Source organism: Cercospora beticola, chromosome 2 (genome assembly GCF_033473495.1).
Source record: "Cercospora beticola chromosome 2, complete sequence".
Lineage (NCBI taxonomy): Eukaryota > Fungi > Ascomycota > Dothideomycetes > Mycosphaerellales > Mycosphaerellaceae > Cercospora > Cercospora beticola.
The window spans coordinates 3,617,843-3,638,367 of NC_088936.1; the positions used below are offsets into that span (position 1 = coordinate 3,617,843).

Here is a 20,525-nt window from a genome sequence, read left to right on the forward strand (position 1 = left end):
TCCATTGGCCGAGCTCGGCTAATCTGGTGCCGACTTTTGTCCAGCAGGTGAGACGTCCCCAGGTTTCAGAGATTAGTATTTGTGACGCTACTCTATCTCTGGCATACCGTACGTTCAATGTCACCTCGAGGCTTGAACGGCGACTAGCCACGCTCAGCAACCTTGGCCGCTCACTTATCATGCGACGCTACTCCAGCAAGACCGCGAATTGAGCCGCAGGTCGCTTGACGCAGATCCATATCGAAGGAGACCCTTTTCCGCCAACCTACGCGGCCTGGCGAACGCGTTGTCAGCAGCCCGCCGAGCCCGTTGCGCGCCTGGCCGTTCTCCGGAGGATGATATCGCTACCCTACACTTGTGACCCAGAGAACCCACATTGGGACGCAAGCGTACGCGTCTGACGGCCGCCATTAGAAGGTCGCATGCTGATCCGTTGCATGTCGTGCTCTCGTGATCCAGGCACCAGTGGAGCTCAGGCTGGTCGACAGCATGGCCAACGCTACTAGCAATGGCACCTGGCACTTGGATCCCGTTTGGGATGACATGGACCGGTATGTCACCCAAGAGCTTACCCACAGGCCTTGGCTGCAAGGTTGCAGCACTGACTAGATCGTTACAATATGTCCTCGAAGCTAATGTCATGGCAGAACTCTGGGGCAGCTGTTCATGGCAAGTCAATTCTCCCCCGCAGCGTCGCATCGCTTGCGTATCCTTGATCAAGCGTCAGTGCTCATTGTTGGTGATCCGTAGATGGGATTCGAGGGAACTAGCGTTACACCCCAGATCAAGAAACTGATTCAGGAGGACCATCTCGGATCCATCTTGCTGTCCGCTAAGAACTTGAAAAGTATTACTCTCGGCCATCTCACGTGCGATGGGTTCTGACAAAGGGTAGATGCTGAGCAGTGCACCGAGCTGGTACTCGAATTGCAGAAACTGGCTTATGATGCTGGCCATCCAGTGCCACTCCTCATTGGCGTTGACCAGGAAAATGGCGGCGTCAACAGTCTCTTTGATGAGATCTATATTCGTCAATTCCCATCAGCCATGGGATTGGCGGCCACAGGCTCGAAAGAGATCGCCTACGAAGTAGCTAAAGCGACTGCTGAAGAGATTTCAGCATGTGGCGTGAATCTGATGATGGGTCCTGTGCTGGACGTCTTGACTAACGCTCGTAATCAGCCTCTTGGAGTGCGGACGACAGGTGACGATCCCCAAGAGGTCTCTTCGTACGGCATTGCCTTTATGAAGGGCTACAAAGACGCGGGATTGAGTACCATGGGGAAACATTTTCCATCGTATGGTAGCTTGGAATTTCTCGGATCCGCGTTGGATGTGCCTACCATCACCGAGAGTCTCGAGTCGCTCAGCCTGAACGCGTTGGTACCATTTCGAAATGCGATCAAGGAAGGCCTAGATGCGATGATGGTCGGAGGGTGTGCAATGTCATCGGCTGGTCTGAATGTGATGCACGCCTGCCTTTCCGAGCAAGTGGTGAACGACCTCCTGCGCAACGATCTGCACTTTGAGGGAGTCGTCATATCAGACTGCCTCGAAATGGAGGCTTTGAGTCACAACATTGGTGTCGGTGGTGGCACAGTCATGGCCATTAACGCTGGGTGTGATATTGTGCTACTATGCCGGTCGTTTGTGCATCAGCAAGAGGCTATCGATGGGCTCAAGCTCGGGTTAGAGAACGCGATGATGACAAAGGAGCGCCTGAAGAAATCGTTGCGAAGGGTGCTGGAACTCAAGGCTAAGTGCACCACATGGGAGAAGGCTCTACACCCTCAGGGCATCGAGCTTCTGTCGAAGCTGCAGCCTTCACACACTCAGCTGTCGACCAAAGCATACAACTCCTCCATCACAGTGGTTCGAGACAAGAACAGGTTACTCCCTCTGACGAACATCATCGAGCCCGAAGACGAGCTCCTGCTACTCACGCCGCTTGTCAAGCCTTTGGTCGCTTCTGCTGCAGCCCGAGCACTATCGGAGCAGGTCCCAAATGGTTCGCCGGAACCCGAACACATGCAGCGAAGTGCTTCGGTCATGAGCGGTGAGCGCGTGTTTCGAGAGCTGGGTCGTACACTGGCTCGACAACGAACTGGACGTGTATTACATACATCCTACACCGCGAACGGTGTTCGACCGCAACACGAAAATCTTATCAACAGAGCGAGTGCTGTCATAATAGTCACTGCAGACGCCAACCGCAACCTGTATCAGCATGGTTTCGCAAAGCACGTCTCGATGATCTGCAATATGCACTACACATCTGCTGGTGAGAGACGTGAGAAGCCACTGATCGTCATCTCTGTCAGCTCACCATACGACTTTGCCATGGATCAGAGCATTGGCACCTACCTCTGCACTTATGACTTTACGGAGACAGCTCTCATGTCACTTGTGAAGGTATTGTATGGAGACTTCGCACCCGCGGGCGCTCTTCCAGGATCTATCAGTCAAAGCCAGAAGCTTTCACAGTCGAAGCAGCATTGGCTTGTCGAAGCCTTCAACGAAGAGCGAGACTCCCACTCTTTGGATGTCCTGATCAAATCCGTAGTGGACGGTAATACTCCTGGTCTGCATTCGGAACTGGCGAGCGCGACTTCGAATTCGTTCCTTCTGCGGAATGCTGACATTCAAGAAGCACATTATGTGGTGAGGAACTCCAGCACACAGGCTCTCTACGGCTTTTGCGCCACGTACTTCTTCCCTGCTGCTGGAAGTGGAGTGATTGGTGCCATCTTCGTTGATCCGAGCAGGAGAAAGCTTTCAATCGGTCACTCACTGCACAATCGCGCGATCCGCACGCTTCTGCAGCGAGAAGGCGTCAAGAGATTCCAGCTTGGGTCTCGTTTGCCCAGTATTTATCTCGGCATACCGACAGGTCATGGCGGTGAGCGGAAGCGACTCAGATCATGGTTCGCAAATCTTGGCTGGAACACTGCACTTTCACGATCAGTTTGCAGCATGGTCGCTCGGAACTTGTCGACTTGGAGTCCGCCAGAAGGCATGGCCAAGAGTCTGCAAAGTGCAGGTGTCGACTTCGACCTGGTGTATGGATGGGACTATGCAGCACCAATCCTCGACCACATCAAAACGAACAACAGACAAGGCCTGGCAGAAGTCTACAAGATGGCACTTGCTGACCCATCAGCTTGCGGCATCATTCGTGCCAAAAGGCCTGAGGACGGTGCGCTTGTTGGCACAGTAGTGTTGTACAACATGCAAAGCCAATTTGCAGAATTCGTACCGAGCATGAAAGATCTCGGAGAACTGGCTGGCGGTATCTCCTCACCAGTGATCAGTCCTAGCGTGGGCGAATACTCGACTTTATTGCAAGGCCTGATTCTACTCGGAGTGAGACAAGTGAAGGGACAAGGATGTAATGTTTGTGTTCTGGACTATGTGAGCATTCCCCTCTCCTTATCTTTGGGCATTACTGACGTCTCTACAGATGGATGGCGATGGAAACTTTGACGGGTTGAGTGCCATGGGCTTTAGTGTGCTGCATAACTTCGAAGAAGTTAGCTGTGATGCGGCAACCTGGACTATGGTACCGACCTAGACGGTCTGAAGTTGGACGCAAAGGACAACAGCACTCGATGATGTGACGATATGGAATGGATCTGAGCTCAGGTAACCTTATGTCTAACCTTGTATGCTTACCAGTGCACTCTAACAATTGCATGCGACACTTTCTTACATGGCCGCATCTCCGATCACTGATCTTGCTCACACGCAGGTCTACTCACATCTATTTCGCGAAATCCGGACTTACCGAATGTCGCCATTGCGTACTTGAATACTGATCGTTCAATTTTCGGCGTGACCAGGCTCAGGTATTACTACCACGTGCTATACACATCTTTTGAGATCTCTCGATCGTGACCGAGAGAGAGTTCCTCGATATAGTCATGGTGCTGCTGGCACACACGTGCATGCTTGTAGAAGGTCTCCACTCTGATGAGAGTCTGGACCACCCAGCGACTCGAGCGGCTGTCGTGCAGCCTATCACCGTCGGCCTCACAAGACGCAGATCCCGGATGGCTATGACATTGCTTCCGGGCAGTGCTTCCGCGTGCTCGACCACACGAGAGACCGCGGCGTGCGCATGGAGCGCGTGTCGCAGAGATTGAGCGTGTCGCATTGATAAGACCGAGACAGCACTCCGGCGCGCCCGATGATAGAGATCAGTCCCGGCGACTCCATGCGTTCGCAGAGGCCCCGAAGCTATCAAGAACGCCGGACATCGCAGTAGCACAAAGGCGGCACACCAGTTACCTTCCCGACCATCTACTGGAGCAGCTCGCACTGGTGGAGGGTGGAATTGCTGGGCGGAGGGAAGGGAACACGATACCTGAGACACCGGACATCGAGTCGTGCTGTTGCACCGCCGGCCACTTCTCGAGCAATCCATGAATGGGAGTATAAGGTCATCAAAGAGCAGCGACAATCGCCGAACTTGGACAGACAGGCTGCGCTTGAGGATCGTAGCCCTATACAGAGCTCCCCCGTCTGCCATACTACCGCGAGGTGGGCGCTGATGCGACGTCGCCATCATGGATCTCTCAGGCTTTGACCCGTCGACCATGACTTATTTGGCTACGCAGATGCAACAGCCAAACCATGGAGCCCAGGATCCCTTCCAAGAGATGTTGCTGCCGGCCGAGTACCACGAGCACCACTCCACATATGGTGGTTATGCTGGGTACGTGTGAAGAGTGCTCTCCGAGTTCAGCTCGGGTCGCAAGAGCTCCGGGCTCGTGCGATCTCATACAGAGCAGATGCTAACAATGTTCCGCATTGCAGGAGCGAGGACTTAAACCTCCACAGTCTACAACAGCCGTCGCAGCTCAAACGCTTCGCCAGCGCCTACGAGGATCCCTTCTCCGATGTTGTGAGCGCCTTCGACGCGCAGACACAAGATCCACACGATCCGGAAGCTCCTTTGACCGATTCAAACAACAAACTACTCGGCTTCTCACTACCCACCTTCGACTACAGACTCCTCGACTACGGCTACCGCCATACCACGATATCTCTCGCAGCGCAGCTCCATGGCATGTTCTTTCTGGCAGAGTCGCCTTGGGCCTCCGCCGGAGACGCAAATCCACCGCCTTCGGAGCTGACTTGCTATCGGAGGAACCTTTTTCAAATCACTGGAGAAATCACTCTCCCACGAACGTTACGATATATTTTGACAGAGCAAGGGGAACAGATCCCCATCATAGGGCAAGAGCTCGTAATCAGTGCGAACGAATCGACAGAAGGAAACCCTGTGAAAATCATATCAGTGCCATGGAAAACACCTGCGGGGCCAGCAGGACCTGCACCAGAGGACAAGACTGAGCGCGAGCCGCCGTCAATACCCCTCGACCTTATGAATGTGCAGGAGATGAATACAGATTTTGCGAGCTTTCCCTTTCAGTGGAAGCGGCTACAGTTCCGAATAGCGACAGCCAACAATGGAAGGCGCAAGGAGCTGCAACAACACTTTGTTGTACATCTCAAGGTACTGGCTACCTTGGCTACGGGAGGCAAGATACCCATTTGTGCTGTTCGCTCTGGCGCCATTATAGTGCGAGGACGCAGCCCGAGGAACTTTCAATCTCGCAAAGACATGCCGCTGGGTGGCAACGGGCACATTCGCAAGACGTCTAACGTGACTCGAGCTGCGACAGTGCACGGAGGAGAGAAGTCGAGAAATGACGGCCCCACATCAGCGCCTGTCAAGACCGAAGCCCCAGCTCCTACCATGTCCATGTATTCATATGATGCGCACGAAGGCGTTGCGCAAGGCGATGCTCAGCATTGGCAGCAAGCCAACGCCGGAGCGGCCGACTCTGCAGCAATGGCACCTCCACGCAGCACTCCGCAAGAAGCTGCTAACGTGTATCGATCGACTTCACCAGGCCTTCAACCTCCCAAGAAGTCCTCAATGCCCCCGCCTGCACCCATCAACTTATCTCTTGTGGAAGATGATTCGCCAAAGCCAGGCAGTAGTCAGACCCCACCCGACTCGGCGCAGAAGGCGAAGAGGCTTCAAATTCCAGCACGACCGCCTTCCTTCTCGATCAACACAATCAACAGCCCAGACGAAAGCGCGGATCTCTTGTATGAATATTTCCCACTGAGTCTCGATGACTGGATGCCGCCGGTGGATGCAGTGTACAGACCGCATGTTGTCCACCACATCAAGCTGAGAACGGATCCTCGAGATCCGACGATTACCCATAGCGCGAGATCGAAGAGCAAGCGCATGTATGTTCCGGACGACGATTGAGCGGCGACCCTGACGATGGTTTCTTGGAGGGATCTCGTGCGAGATGTTTCTTTCTTTCAGATTGCGCTCTGTCGCAGCAACAGCCTGCACGCCAGACACGGCTTCTTGCCCCAGTCAATGAGACAGTCCAGTCTTGCTTACTCCGGGGCGTTGCTTTTAGCGCATCGAAGCTCCTGCCCATTTATGACGACCAAGCGACCGGAGAACTTAAGCTAGGCCCAACCGCATGCTCGCAGGTACGGAGATTTCGAAAGTATCTCAGCGCAGATCTGCGAATCCGGCAAGGCGCAACAGATCCGAAAGGGCAGAGTGTGTACTGTGGTGAGCTCCGGTCCAAATTCACTTTCCGTCCTGCCTCCTCGCATCGCAGACTCTCGATCCTGCTTGATCAACTTGCGTGTTGTGTTGCAGCTGCGATTTGAATTGCCGGGCTTGCCATTTTTCACATCGTTCTGGCCAGGACTGCAGGCGACTGATTCTTTTTCTGTCAACTACTTTCTGGAATCTCAGCCTCAGGATGGGCTCGAGAATTTGGGAAAGGAAAGTGGCTTCGATTTGGCATAAGATGCAACTGGATGTGATCTCAGGAGGAACAGCAGCGAGATCTCGAACCGAATTAAGGAATCGATGTATGTGACGAAAATTTAATGAAATATTGCCAATGCTCGAAAGGATTGGGCTTAATGCTGATGCAGCTTGTCTCCTTTCACCGCGTCTGCTCCAAACTGCCATCAACCACATATGCCGCGAGTCCAGAGAGGTCCGTATGTGCTCGGCTTCTTCTGTGCCAACGAGTGAGACCAGCGTAGCTGCTGCAACCTCGCCGACACAGGAAAGTCTGCCACTCTATCGGCTCCGATGGATCGTGGCCACGCTCTCCAGAAGCTAAAATGCCCCATCCCACTCGCATCCCAAGCAAGTGGCCATGCGCAATGCAATGTCTCCATGCGGCCAGCCGTTCGCAGGAACAATCCAATCGTTCCATTCTGACGTGCCTCCTGTACAAAGTCACACTCGTACCATACGAATACGCAGAACTCAAGACCTTCCCACGGTTTCATTGCAGCGTGCATTGGAAGATCACCGGCTTCCAGGCTTACGCTCCCTGCCGCTTATGGTTGCACCACAGCACAAGCAGAAAGATGAAGACAAAGACAAAGAGCCACGGTGGACTGGGCGCCTTGGTCATCGGCAGTTCTTACGTGACATTGCATTGCATTGTCCAAGTAGCAATACATGTTGATGAGGGCTACACAAACGCAGTGGCAAATGCGTCTAAATTGCTCCGTCAATGATAGCTGACGGCGACGAAAGGCATCAGTAATAACGAAAAGCTCGAAAGTATTAGTCCACCGATGAGGCATAACGAGTATTGAATACATGTATCTACCCGCCTCACTCCACAGCACGTGGCCTCCACACACAAGGATACATGTATGTTTCCCGCTCGCTACCAGCACGCGTACGGAGCATGCCATGCCATGCCATGGCAATTCGAGTCGCGTCTACTAGCCCCATGCCGCCCGCACGCATACTACCAGGATTTTCGCAGCCGAATCCCTCCTCGACCCATGATCGGCAGTGTGTAGTGACATGCTCCCCACATCCTCATCACCATCGTGCCGTCTGGGGAAACCCGTAGCCCTCAGCGTCCATTATCCTGATCAAGCCAGTAGCGACCCTCGACATCAGGCTAAAATCGAAACGAAAAGGGAAGCCCAGCCCCCAATGCTACGGTATGATCGACCATTATGTGGCTTCCATGCACCCAAGCCGAAAGAGCCGCTTAGTCGCAGTCCACTGCTCACCGAGTTATGCGCGTGCGGACAACTGATCATCACTTGCTTGCGTAGTGTTACAATCATGGATCAGAATCTTTTTCGTCCTGTGATTACCGGCGCTTCTGTAGCGCTTGGGTGGAAGACCTTGTGCATCTTAGAACGTGGGAAACGTTTGGCACTGCTTCGCTTTGCCATGAATGAAGGTAAAGACGTATGCGTTTGTATTCAACTGCGCGTTCGCCTTGGGTATCTATACTGTAAATAGTCTTCCTCAGCGGTTCGTCGCCGTAGTCGACAATGTTGTGAATGCTCAATTGCCAGTTCGTTCCATACAATGGGTGTAATAGATATCCAAATTTCTCCTCTCGCAGGCTTGTTCGCCGCGGATTCCCATGTACTCCTCACTCCGCGCGCCATGTCGCTCATGATGCATCCAAAACAAGTGTGCGATTCAAATGTCGCAGTCGTATGTCAAATCGCACGTCAAATATTCAAGTCCTTCGCATCTCCGTATTGAACACTGTCCTCGCAGTGTCAATTTGTCAATCATGATCCCTCATCCATACAGGCAACCGCCACCGCAGCTCCAAATATTGAGCTTTCCGGCGCGAGACTCAGCGTCACAGCCCCTCGTGGCGCGCCCGACTTCTCGCATAAATCGTCCAAGTACTGTTGGCATCGTTCTCGGAAGCCCGGGTACTTCTCAATGATCGTACCGTTGCAAGCAATTGTCACTCCATCGGCATTGTCCAAAGCTTCCGACTCCGAGCGTACTCTCCATAAAGCATGCATAGCAGTGGCAATGTAAGCCGAAGCTCGTCGAGATATCAACATTGCAATGTCGCGAACAAATTGCAGATCTCGTGTTCGTGGTGTCGAACGCATTGGATGCGCTTGCAAAAACACAGCGCGTGCCTTTTCCAGTTTTCGCGACGAATCGCTCTCAAATGCGGCCAAGATTCTCGAGTCAAAAGTATACGCCTCTTCAAGACCTTGCGGGATCTGTCCGTTGAAGAGATTTGCATTTGCAATGGCATCCAGCATAATTAATCTTGCAATTTCGCCCAAGTAGCGGCCGGTCGACAAATACTCCAATGGCTGGAAGTCAGGTATCGAATGATCTGAATTCAATCGCTCGTCGTACTTCGTCTTGGGTAATGAGTGTCGACCGACCATGCTGAGCTCGGTATTGATCAATACGCGTTCAGCTTCGGTGTACCATGAATCTGGACGTGATCCGAATTTTGATTTGGCCAATGTTCCTCGAGGTAAGAATATAGCAGCGTTCGTGCCGGTTCCCAAAATCAATGACACGCGTGTCGAAGGGTCCCGGTAGGCTTGTGAGATGAGAGTGCCAGCACTGTCATTGATGATCGCACGCATCTGCACATTCAGGCCCTTTGCGTTGCATGATCGCATAATGAGTTCGCTCAAATCCTGTCCTTCAACGCCGTGTGTTGCCTTGAATCCCTTACCCATTGCCATGAGTCGCCCGCTGCGAGGTGATGTCTGCTCGATGGGAAAGGACCATGCCAGGCCCATGGGAAGGTGCGCGTCAGTTGTGCCATTGGCGTGATTGTAGTCGCTCAGCATGTCTGAGATTCTCTCGGCCATCCAATCGAAAAATGCTTGACCCTTCAATCCGCGAATCTTCTCATCAATGACAAAACTTCGTATCCTCCTAATCTGTAGGCCATCGCTCCCGGGTTTGGATTTGCCAGTAAGTCGAATCAATGCTATCCGGAAGGTCGAGCCCCCCACATCAAGGGCAAGATAGTCGCCTCGCTCGTGGCCCGTTGGGAGAGTATGTGTGTACGACGGCAGCATAGAAATGTCCGACTGAGCCAAACGTTCTCGACATTCGGCTTGGATTTGAGCAGATATGGCCAACAAGCGCTCAGTCTGTAGAGGAGCCTCGAAGCAAGTTCGGGTCTCTTGGAGGAACTCGTCCATGCTCTTGTCTTCTGCCCCGCTCTTCTCGACTACATGGTGACCAACGCGTGACTTGGATCGGTAGGTAGGATGCACCACTCGAACCACCGACTGGATCATTACGCTCATTGCTTTCCCCAGCTTGAAAGATTGTAGGAGGTCCAAGAGGATACACAGGCAGGAGCGACCAACAGTAAGGCCGAGAGAGGTCATGTGTAAGCGAATGACGAAGTGGCTCGCAAGCAAAGTCTATGGTCAGCGTGAATGTGGGCGAGGGCGTTGGGAGGTGAGGTGGCTCGAAGCTTTCATGTGCGGGCTCAGGGAATAGCCTGGGGGAGCAGATTGGCCGTGTATATGGGTAGACTAGGGACGCGGACAGTACTCGGAGGGTGGTGATGGTGACACGGAGGCGCTAGCAGAGTTGGTCGTATTGCGGGCAGCGTGGTCGGGAGCATCAGCAGTTGTGGGCCTTGGGAAGAGCAGACGCGTGGTGGTGGGCATGGCGGTGATACATGGGAGGCAGTCTGCGGGTCCTGTAAGAGGAGCGAGGGCCGGGCGAGGATGTGGACGTGGTGGATGGAGCGCACCAGCGTCGGAGGAATGTCGTGTCGTGTCGCGGTGGAGGCCGGCGCAGGAAGGTTTCATCGAGGCATTGCAGCAGAGAGCAGGTAGTGTGATGATGATGTGCTGCTGGGGAGCCGATCAGCAGCCTGGCATGGCATGGCATGATGAGATGAGATGGGCCTGCACCTGCCGCGCCAACTCCCAGCAGACCGACGACGGAGGAGCTTGATGCAGGCCAGAGCAGCGCCGAGCGAAAGCCACACGGCAGCAGCACCAGCACCAGCAGCGTATCGTATCAGCGAACGCCCCTCGACCACCGCTCACCCGAGTTGCAATCTGGCGTTACATTGCGCAGAATACCCCCAAGCAACTTGCTCTCAGATCACCATGCGAAAACCTGGAGCGCCCGGCTAGTCCCGTCCTCGCCCAAAACGTCGAGGCACGCTGACGCCGCCCGACCCGCCTTTCGTGCAGAGACGACCTCACGTCCGCCTATCTCACTACTCCCCCTTGTACCTCCGCGCGAGACGCTGCTGCTGTTTCATGCGAGAGTGCTGCATGCGCGCCGAGGACAGGTACAGGTACAGTACCAGCACCAGCGTCTATCCACCGCTCACGCGAGCACGCCCGTCCCGCGGAGGCGTCTTGTTGAGAGCTCGCGCCGCCATCTGCACGAACGTAGTGTGGTAGCCTCTTTTGCTCGGCGTGCGTGGCAGCCACAATCGCGGGGCGCCTCCGGGCAAGAGATCTGCCATACTTCTTCTCCTCCGGCTAACTAGATCTGGTGACGACTTTTGCCGGAGCTTGTACTGCAACCTTGGGTGCTGCTGGGCATATACACAGACTAGCAGAAGCACTATCTTCACGCTGTTCGGTCGGCTAACCTCATTCACAATTACAATACTAATCACTGCTGAATCGGGAAGCTGCCATTGGACGCTCGCAATCGTTGGACTCATTCTCTCTCTTCACTAAAACCGCGTTGACCTGTCGTCATGCAATACTGCCAGACTACTGCGACTAGCAGTGTCTGGTGACCGAAACCTCAACGCCTTGCTCGAATCCCCGATGACTCCCTGATAATTTCATTATCCCTTCGTTTCAACACGAGCGTGCAGCAGCTTGTGCACAGCAGTAATGCGAATCTTCGTACACCCATTCATGCAGATTTCGATGAAAGAAAGTCGGTCCACAAATCTATCCCTGCCTGAGAGATGAGATGGTGCCACGTTGTACATTATGCCTTCGACGCAATGTCGGTCGACGTCGTGCCAACGGGTCTGGCGCCCTGCACGTCATCGAGTGTCTCGTCCGTGAATTGCAAATCTTCCTCGACGGGAACGGTGTCGCGAATCTTTGCAATCATGACGGGCAGCGCAATGATCAGGCTGCCAGCCAACAGGCCCCAGCAGGAGGCGAACATGTTCATGTATGGAACGCCAAGTCCATCGAGGCGCCACATGATTGCGCCACCAGCTGACTGGATGCCCTTGTAGAATCCGGCGTAGTTGGCAAGCTTGCGGCCGTTGTTGGTGATGGCGCCCATGAACCAGTAAACAGCAGTCTGCCAAGCAGCATCGTAGAAGCCGTAGACCATGTACAGGAACATTGGTCCGATGTAACGGCCCTCGACCCAGTCAATGATCTGTTCTGGGTTCTCCTTGACCGATGCGCGTGTGTAGCCAGTTTGGAAGACGTAGCCGCCACCCCAAATGGCCATGGTGAGCACAAAGAGAGAGATCCAGCAAGCCTTGGCACGAGTGGTACGTCGCACCTTGTTGAAGTCGAGCGCATTGCCAAACACCCAGGCTCCCACGATCTGCATGAGCCAGTAGAGGGTATTGTTGAGCGCACGGGTGCGGACGGTGAAGCGAGCCAGGTTGACGCCGTTGAAGTGGTAGGTGTAGAACCAGTTGGAGGCGAAGAACATGGGGAAGAGCAGCAAGACCCAGGGGTCACTGATCAGAGTCTCCCACAGACCAATCAACTCGGACTTCCATGTTGGGTGCTTCATCAAAATGACTCTGGATCCATCACTGCGAACGACCTTCTTGGCGTCCACCAGAACCCACGCAAGCATCCCGCCCATGAAGGTCAGCACCAGAAAGCCAATGTACGTGCCGTTGGATACTGTTCCATTGTGGTTGTCGTTGATATTCTGTCCCAGTGGAACCTGCTGCAGGTTAGTTTACTGTTGTGTCGGTCGTCTGTTTTGCCACTTACCAGACTGCCGATCACACCGCCCATATTAAAGATCATCCAGAACCACGAGATGAACCGACCCTTCTCAGCTTCGAGTGGGTAAGACATCATAATTGCGCCTTGTGCTGACCAGAGGATTCCCGCACATACACCGAGCAGTGCGCCAGCGAAAGTGATGAATGCGAGGTTTTCCGTGAAGTTGTAGCACAAGTAGGCGGCGATGTAGACGGAGTAACCGATGCCACCGAAAGCCATTGACCAGCGAATGCCAATGGTGTTGGTGACGGTGCCGGCGAAGAAACCGACTACGGCGAACGTGGAGTACAGGGCGGTGTTGGAGTCGTTGCTAGCACGCGCATTAAGCTGGCCTCCACCTCCGAGTCCGTTGACGGCATTGAACATGCCTTGAAGAAGTTAGTCGATGCCTCGATGGAGCTGTGTACGGTTTGACATGGCTGCTTACCGGGACACAGGAAACACACGAAAGCTACCAAAAGCAGCTGGGCCTTGGGCGAGGCATAGTGTGGGATTGTGACGGGCCCGATCTTGCGCGATCTGTACATCCATCCTTGTGGTGCTTCGCGTTCGGTGAAGTGATCGCTCGAGTGCGTCTGCGAGTCGGTTTGGTCGACCTCGGGCGAGGGAGTGGCCTTTTCGTCGAAGCTCGACATGGCGGTGGTTGCGCTGGAATGTGGAGCAAGGATGCGGAAGGTTGATGGTTAAGCTTGTCGGAAGGAGCGAGTGGTTGTCGGCGACGGCGGACGATTGCAGTCCTGGTCGAGTGCTAGAGGCTCATCGGTTCTCAGAGAGTGGCACGCGAGCAGCAGAACGGTGGTGCGCACAGCGCATGAAATACGTCCCCGAGCTGAAGGATGCTGCAGTAACTAGTGAAGGTGGAGAGAGCGGCGGCCCTGTAACTATTTGGAGATTGGCGATGCCGTGCTGTCATTGGCCCAGCTATCTTAGAGTTTCGTCGCGCACACGTGATGGCTCGGCTCCCGGCCTGTCTGGCTTTCTTGGGCGGAATTGCTCACTCTTCGGGTGGCGTTCAGGCAATATTGCAGACAACGCGACAAGTCTCGATGGTAGCACAGTGTTGCACGGCAGCGCTGATGACAGCCACAGCGTTTTCGCGGCAAGGTGCATGACGGACCAGGGCATGACGGAAGCAAGGGTTCGCGGAAGGGAAGGACTGGGCCTTGGGGTAGCTGCTGCCGTTATCAGTTTCGTGTTACATCCTCCTCCCGGCCAACGTCGCGCGTGCTCCTCCTCGCACCCCTCCTGCTTGCAACACTGCTATCGGACTCCAGTACCACCTCGACCACGCGACGAGGGGGCCCGCCAATACCGCTAGGGAGGGTGCCATCACTATCGCCAGCCGGTGTCGAAACCTCACTCCTCACGCCCTTGCCTTTTCTGCAACTGATGCAAGCGCGACGGCGAGGGCTTCCACCTGCCTTGCAAGAACGAACGAGACGTCAACGAGTTGTAGCTTCCTCTCGGCGCGAGAGTGCAATCAGGGAGCTGCGATGGCGCACGTTGCATCGTGGCCCTTGCCAGCGAAGCCTATCACCTCGATCCCTTCGGAGTGGATCAGCCCAGCTGTAACGTGACGTGCAATCATTGTAGCAACGTGAATACCATGAGCTCACCATCAGGCCTCGCCGGCCAAGTATAATCCGCCTTGCTGCCTCCTTGCTGTCCTGCAGAGAAAACCGCCGCGCCTGAGTCACACAGACTATTCCTCACTTTGCAGATACCATGTGAGTATGCACGTTTCATCGACTGCATAAGTGCCAGAAGACTGAGAGGTGCCAAGGAGACTCATCATTCGAGACGACAAGGCCACGGCCTCGAAGTACATTTCCGACTACATTATCGGTACATACTTCAGTCTGGGAGTGTCTGATCAATCTGCTCACAAATTGCTCTCTCAGACCGCGTCAAGACTTTCGATCCAACGCCAACCAAACCGTTCGTTCTCGGCCTGCCAACGGGGTCGTCGCCAGAGGGCGTTTACAAGAACCTCGTCCGCGCACACAAGAATGGCGACATCTCCTTTCGCAATGTCATCACCTTCAACATGGACGAGTACGTGGGGATACCGCGCGAGCATCCGGAGTCGTATCATAGCTTCATGTACAAGCACTTCTTCAGCCACGTCGACATTGACCCTGCGAACATCAACATCCTGAATGGCAATGCCGATGACCTGGAGGAAGAATGCATTGCCTACGAAGAGAAGATCAGTCGGGCGGGTGGCATCGAATTGTTTCTCGGAGGCATAGGCCCAGACGGCCACATTGCGTTCAACGAGCCTGGTTCGAGCTTGCAGAGCAAGACCAGAGTGAAGACGTACGGCACTAATCCCAGACCCCATATTTGTCACTGCTAACGCCGGATACAGCCTCGCCTACGACACCATACTCGCCAACTCACGCTTCTTCGGCCACGATGTCAGCAAAGTGCCCAAGATGGCCCTGACGGTTGGCATCCAAACCGTCCTCGCTGCCAGAGAAGTTGTCATCATTATTACTGGCGCCCACAAAGCTCTAGCTCTCCAAAAGTGCATCGAAGGCGGCGTCAACCACATGTGGACACTGTCATCCCTGCAAATGCACCCACACGCGATGATCGTCGTAGACGAAGACGCCACTCTCGAACTACAAGTCAAGACAGTGAAGTACTTCAAGTCTATCGAACAAGTCGCCGCTTCACAAGGTTTTGACCAAGTCTTGACATCCGAGGATATGATGCTCAAAAAGCGCGACTCTGTGCTGGAAAAGCTCGACAGCCCGAGAAGTTCCATGGACAAGTCGTTCACAGTGTCGCCAGAGCTTACACTACCTGGAGCTGGCAGCACGAGTGCGCTGGCTCTTCCTGCAAGTCAGGGGATCACAAGACCTGTCACACCTGAACTCATCCCTGACTCGATGCACGACAGATTGCCAGATCAGCCTGTGGCTGGCAAATTGGCGGGATTGGAAGTCAAAGATTTGCCGATTGTTCCTATGCATGAGCGCGTCGACTCTGCTACAGCGGCTTAGGTGCTCACTGTGGATCCGAAGAACAGTCCTGATTGAGACTGAGATTGAACTAAGTGCTGGATGAGAAAATCAGAGAGTGGTACCTATCAAATTGACTGAGGAGACACAACTTATGTATTCTGCTGTGTACTGCATTGCCGCCATGCAACTGCGAAAAACTTTCTACATATATACTAGACTTCCTGTTACACAATAGATGCAGTCATGTTTACTGCGACGTTGCACCCAAGTTTCTCTCGTATCCATTGCTGTCTATCATTGTTTTCTTGCGGGGAATCTGGATACGTAGGACAAAGTGGAGGAGGTTGTGACTTGGTACTGGGAACACCGAGCACTTACACAACTTGTGCACCATGCGGTTGAAGATCTGCTGTGCCTGGCTAGGTAGCCAAGCCAAGCCTTTCACACATCATTACCAACGCATCACGACAAAGACAACTCACGCCGAAGAAAACGAAACAACACCCATCAATCAATCCATTTCAACAAACTATCAACTCTCATCCCCCAAAACCTATATCAAGCCCCCTCCCCCTTCCTCACCTTCCTCTCCATCTTCAACCTCTTCTCCCGTTCCAAAAACTCCGCCTGCTCAATCCGACTCTTCTTCACATCCACAAACAAACACAAAAATATAAAACTCGCTAAACTCAACGCGAATAGGAAATAGAAAGGACTACTGTTGTTTCCGTCTGTCGCGTCGATTATGGCGGAGGAAATGAATGGGCCGATGAAACTGGAGGTTTTGCCAACGATGCTGAAGAGGGAGAAGAAGAGGAATTCTTTCCCGCGGGGCGTGATTTCGGAGATCATCTGTTTGAGCATTGTTAGCGGGATGGAGATGATGATGTTGGTAGGTGTGCTTGATGGTTGATGGGCAGAGTCCGACGGTGTTGTTTCCAAGTCGCTGGAATATTGGTCCGGATGAGGTAAGTCGCACAATTCCCCAGATGCTGTGTGGTGGTGTAGCAAGATATCTCAGTCCACGCCGAACGCGCCACGAGTTTCGTGACAGCGGGAAGCTGCAGGCTCGTGGCCGGATAGTTTCCGCTTTGAGCGTCGTCCGTGTCGACAGGAAATGATGCGTTGGCGTCTGCATGTCGCCGTACCGGAAAGCTCAATGCCGTCTGTGCGATCCTAGTGCCCTCGAGGAGAGAGCTCGAGCCAGTGGTTTGGGATATCGGGAACAAACAGCTACCCTTGTCGAAGCGGAGCGGAAATGGCGAGTTGCGTTGACAGCGGGTAGTAGCATGAGGCGGGGGGATGAGCGCCGTTGACGGAGTGATTTCGGAAGTGGTGGCGGGGAGATGAGTTGGTGGGGTGCGGAAGGGTTAGAGAGAAGGAGATTGAGACTTACTGTTTGGGAGTAAGAGTACCAAGGGCAGACGAAAAGTCCGTAAAAGACTTGATAGAGCTGCAAACACAACGAGCCGTGATTAGCAGGAGTTCTTGGAACGGAAGAAGTGTAACTTACCCAGACCTCCCATTTATTGTGAAAGCCAAAGCGCTGGGTCCAGATTCCGATCATGCCCCATGCGTCGAGCAGAATGATGCCAACCGCGACGGCATTGAACATGGTCTTGGTGGGAAGTTGGTAACGTTTCTGAATCCTCCAGTAGACGAAAATTCCGACGGCTTGAGCTACGATTCCGACAATAAGGAGGTATGTGAGTTGCAGGAAATTGTATGCCACAATTTCATTCTGCAGTGTGGCAATCACAGTGACGGTCGTGTTCAAGGAGTCTCCGAGAAGGAAGTAGCCTGATTCTTGCATCAGTATCTCGATCACTTGCCTCTTTTCATGCCTCAGTCGTGTAGTACTCACCGATCAGATAGAACAAAGACTGCTTCAGTTGCCAGACCTGAGTAATAGCGTTCCACAATTGCCAGAGTCCAGCAAGCACGATGTTCATGCCCGGGTCTTGACCAGGTCTTCGCTTTTCGAGAATAAACCAAGGAATGGCCACCAGCATCCAGACACCAGATGCAAATGCAATGAGCACACTCAGGCCATAATTATTGTTCGCGACACTCTTGTTCACTTTCATCGCAAATCCAATACCGACAATAACCGCCAGAATGAAGACCTCGGCCACGCTTTGCACATAGAAAGCCGTATTACTCAACTCATTCCTCTTCATGCTATCCGCATGATCATACTCCTCTCTGGTGATCTCTCCATTTTCGAACTGTTCCGCTTTCTCTCGGATCTCCTTGGTATTTCGCGCCAGGCCAGGAAAGGCTGCAGTCCAAAAGGTGAGGGCCAATTGGTAGGCGATCAAGCCTATGATATACAGTCCCAATCCGATCTGCCAGTGTTCGACCGTGTGAACGCCGAGCCAGCCGAATCCGATGCCCCAGGCGATTATTGAAAGCGTGATCAAGATATTAGGTCGAAAGGTGCCAAAGTCTGCGTATGCGCCCAGAATGAGGAATATCACGATCTGGATCGCGAAGGATATGCCATTGCAGAGGAGAATCACGCTGTTGATTGTTCTTCGGGATCCGGCGAACGAGACGATGTCATTGTCAGGACCACCAATTGCTTCGGCGTGCTGGCTCAGTAAATTTTGTGCTGCTGTTGGTGCAAAGTTGAACAAGGTCAGGCCGTTGTTGCCGATGTAGTAGGAATAGTATGCCCAGATTTCATTTCTTGATGTCTCGTAGCGGAGATCGTGTTGGTCTGGTGCTACTGGATGTTCGGTTTCCACGAGTGAGTCGTTGTCCTTGACGATGGCGCCTTTCGTGGGGTCTTCTGCGGGTGCGCTTGCTTGGGCGAGGCCCGGATCAGCAGAGGCCATGGCTGGCTAGAGGTCTCCAAGAGAAGGTGTGCTTGTTATGGATCATGTATCGCGAAATTTCCTGGTACCAATTGATATGGTTGAAATTGAGGATGGGACGGATTTGGAGATGCGACTGAGAGGAACAGAAGACTTGCGACGCTCTGAGACCTACCTGGACTACTATGCGACTAGAGAAGCACGCTATGAGGGACGATGTGCCGCTCACGCGTGGAGAACGATGGAGCTACACGTCGAGGCGAGGCAGAAACTTTCGGAGGGGCCGTGGCCCTGCATTATCGTGGCGATTGAGAGACGATGTGGTTCTCGGTCTGTTAGGCCTTATCGTGAGATGTACAATGTAGAATTCGATGGAAGAATGCTGAATTGCTGAGATCTGGACTTTTTGTGCAAGAACGAAGAAGAGTTGTTGCTGCGGACAGGACAAGGCGACAAGACTGCATCGGCAAAAGCTTGACTGCGTTGATGAGGCGTTGCGCCACATGCCCAAGCTAAGAGTCTTTGAGATTCTGGAACTCTGTCTACTTCCACATGCTAGACGTATTGTGCGTCCGCGAACAAGTATGTAGAACGTAGCATTAACTATAATGAAGAATCCGATCGGGCATCCGATGTCGCAAGTCTTCGCTCGCATTCGCTCGCAGCAACAAATCATCTATCATCGTAAAACGAGCTCGGAAGCTGTTACTGAAGGCAACTCGATTGATCTGGGGTATCTCATGTCCCTTGATGCTGTTTCAATATGCTACTGTACAAAGTCGTCAATTTCACAGCAGCTCCATTATCAAAGCCGCTCAAATCTTGCTCCCAAGCGCCTCGCTAACCCAGCATTTCAACAAAATTACGCATCATGCAAAATCCATCTAGATCTCCTGCTGTTCCTTGAGGAACCTCGCAGCCATCACATACAAGAAGAGCGCTCCTCCGACCACCCAGTACTTGTTCTGCGCAAACCAAGTCTGTCCCTCCTTCTCCGTCTTGCCCTTTCTATGCACCTCCTTTGCCTTATCCTCGGCCGCTTGGTCCACCGCACCCCGAGGAAGCACTTTTTTCCCAGTCTGTGGGTCGATGTTTTCATTCTTCATCCACTGCCAGTTCTCCTCATCTACTTCCGGCCACATCTCCTTGAACCGTTGACCTCCATCACCCGCTTTGATCGCTCCGAAACCTGTTCTCTGATGTGCTGGTCTCCCGTCCAATGTCCTCGTCGTTGAGCCTCCGCACGTTGAATTCCACCATCGTGACTGCGCCGCCAGTGCCTTCCTCTCCGCTTCTGTCCCTCGTATTGACCCCGTTGTCATCTCCTCACTCGTCATGAAACTCAGCACGCCGAGCAGAATGGTGCTCACCTCCCACGCAGGATTGAATGACTTGGGATGGAAGTCGGATATGCTGAGACAGAGGCGCTCTGTACATTTGAAGCGGCCTGAAGGAGTGTGCATACGGATTGCGGGCGGCGCAAACGGGTATTCGGGTGGGAAGGTCAGAGTGCCCCAGTATTGTCCGTTGTGGTACGGAGTGTTCGGAGGACCAGTCAAGATGTAATGCCACTCAAGAATGTTGGATTCGCTGGGTCGCGCAGTGATGTACTCTGGAGGGGACTTTTGGAGAGTGGCATATTCGCGAGTGAGGCGCTTATGCGCTGCTTTGGTGGCCATCACTGGCCTTGGACGAGAAGATGGCGTTCGTGGCTTATATCGTACGGAAGTCGTCAGGAAGAGATACGTGGATTCGGGAGATGAACTTCGCGACTGCGTTTGTGAAAGTGAGTTGTTGTGTATAGGACACAGTTGGCTTACATATGCCGATCGGAACAATAAATGCCGGCGTGACGTGTGACGTGTTGTGGCCTCAGCTCACATCAGGCATCATCAGGCATACAACGCCGTAACTTGCTTTCTTTCCCTGA

The 20,525-nt window shown here is 53.4% G+C and overlaps 7 protein-coding genes across 7 annotated transcripts; 3 read left to right on the top strand and 4 right to left on the bottom strand.

Moving 5' to 3' along the window:
- Nucleotides 1-489: 489 nt before the first annotated feature.
- On the top strand, nucleotides 490-3,571 carry RHO25_003340 (uncharacterized protein; the record flags this gene model as incomplete). Its single annotated transcript, XM_065602388.1, has 5 exons — nucleotides 490-551; nucleotides 648-669; nucleotides 751-847; nucleotides 896-3,411; nucleotides 3,461-3,571. The coding sequence occupies 5 exons, from the start codon at nucleotides 490-492 to the stop codon at nucleotides 3,569-3,571; spliced, it is 2,808 nt and encodes a 935-aa protein (XP_065458460.1).
- Nucleotides 3,572-4,565: 994 nt separating this feature from the next.
- RHO25_003341 (uncharacterized protein) lies at nucleotides 4,566-6,289 on the top strand (the record flags this gene model as incomplete). Its single annotated transcript, XM_023598848.2, has 2 exons — nucleotides 4,566-4,714; nucleotides 4,816-6,289. 2 exons carry the CDS (start codon nucleotides 4,566-4,568, stop codon nucleotides 6,287-6,289), a joined length of 1,623 nt encoding a protein of 540 aa, XP_023455689.1.
- Nucleotides 6,290-8,616: 2,327 nt separating this feature from the next.
- Nucleotides 8,617-10,023, bottom strand: RHO25_003342 (uncharacterized protein; the record flags this gene model as incomplete). Its single annotated transcript, XM_023598849.2, has 1 exon — nucleotides 8,617-10,023. The coding sequence occupies one exon, from the start codon at nucleotides 10,021-10,023 to the stop codon at nucleotides 8,617-8,619; it is 1,407 nt and encodes a 468-aa protein (XP_023455688.2).
- Nucleotides 10,024-11,803: 1,780 nt separating this feature from the next.
- RHO25_003343 (uncharacterized protein) lies at nucleotides 11,804-13,439 on the bottom strand (the record flags this gene model as incomplete). Its single annotated transcript, XM_023598850.2, has 3 exons — nucleotides 11,804-12,739; nucleotides 12,790-13,172; nucleotides 13,232-13,439. 3 exons carry the CDS (start codon nucleotides 13,437-13,439, stop codon nucleotides 11,804-11,806), a joined length of 1,527 nt encoding a protein of 508 aa, XP_023456140.1.
- A 971-nt stretch (nucleotides 13,440-14,410) lies between these two features.
- Nucleotides 14,411-15,815, top strand: GNPDA2 (Glucosamine-6-phosphate isomerase 2; the record flags this gene model as incomplete). The annotated part of the gene is made up of 5 exons (XM_065602389.1): nucleotides 14,411-14,440; nucleotides 14,506-14,531; nucleotides 14,588-14,649; nucleotides 14,706-15,123; nucleotides 15,176-15,815. 5 exons carry the CDS (start codon nucleotides 14,411-14,413, stop codon nucleotides 15,813-15,815), a joined length of 1,176 nt encoding a protein of 391 aa, XP_065458461.1.
- Nucleotides 15,816-16,334: 519 nt separating this feature from the next.
- RHO25_003345 (uncharacterized protein) lies at nucleotides 16,335-18,616 on the bottom strand (the record flags this gene model as incomplete). Its single annotated transcript, XM_023598852.2, has 4 exons — nucleotides 16,335-16,628; nucleotides 17,173-17,229; nucleotides 17,290-17,576; nucleotides 17,641-18,616. 4 exons carry the CDS (start codon nucleotides 18,614-18,616, stop codon nucleotides 16,335-16,337), a joined length of 1,614 nt encoding a protein of 537 aa, XP_023456145.1.
- An 863-nt stretch (nucleotides 18,617-19,479) lies between these two features.
- On the bottom strand, nucleotides 19,480-20,274 carry RHO25_003346 (uncharacterized protein; the record flags this gene model as incomplete). The annotated part of the gene is made up of 1 exon (XM_023598853.2): nucleotides 19,480-20,274. One exon carries the CDS (start codon nucleotides 20,272-20,274, stop codon nucleotides 19,480-19,482), a length of 795 nt encoding a protein of 264 aa, XP_023456144.1.
- Nucleotides 20,275-20,525: the final 251 nt, after the last annotated feature.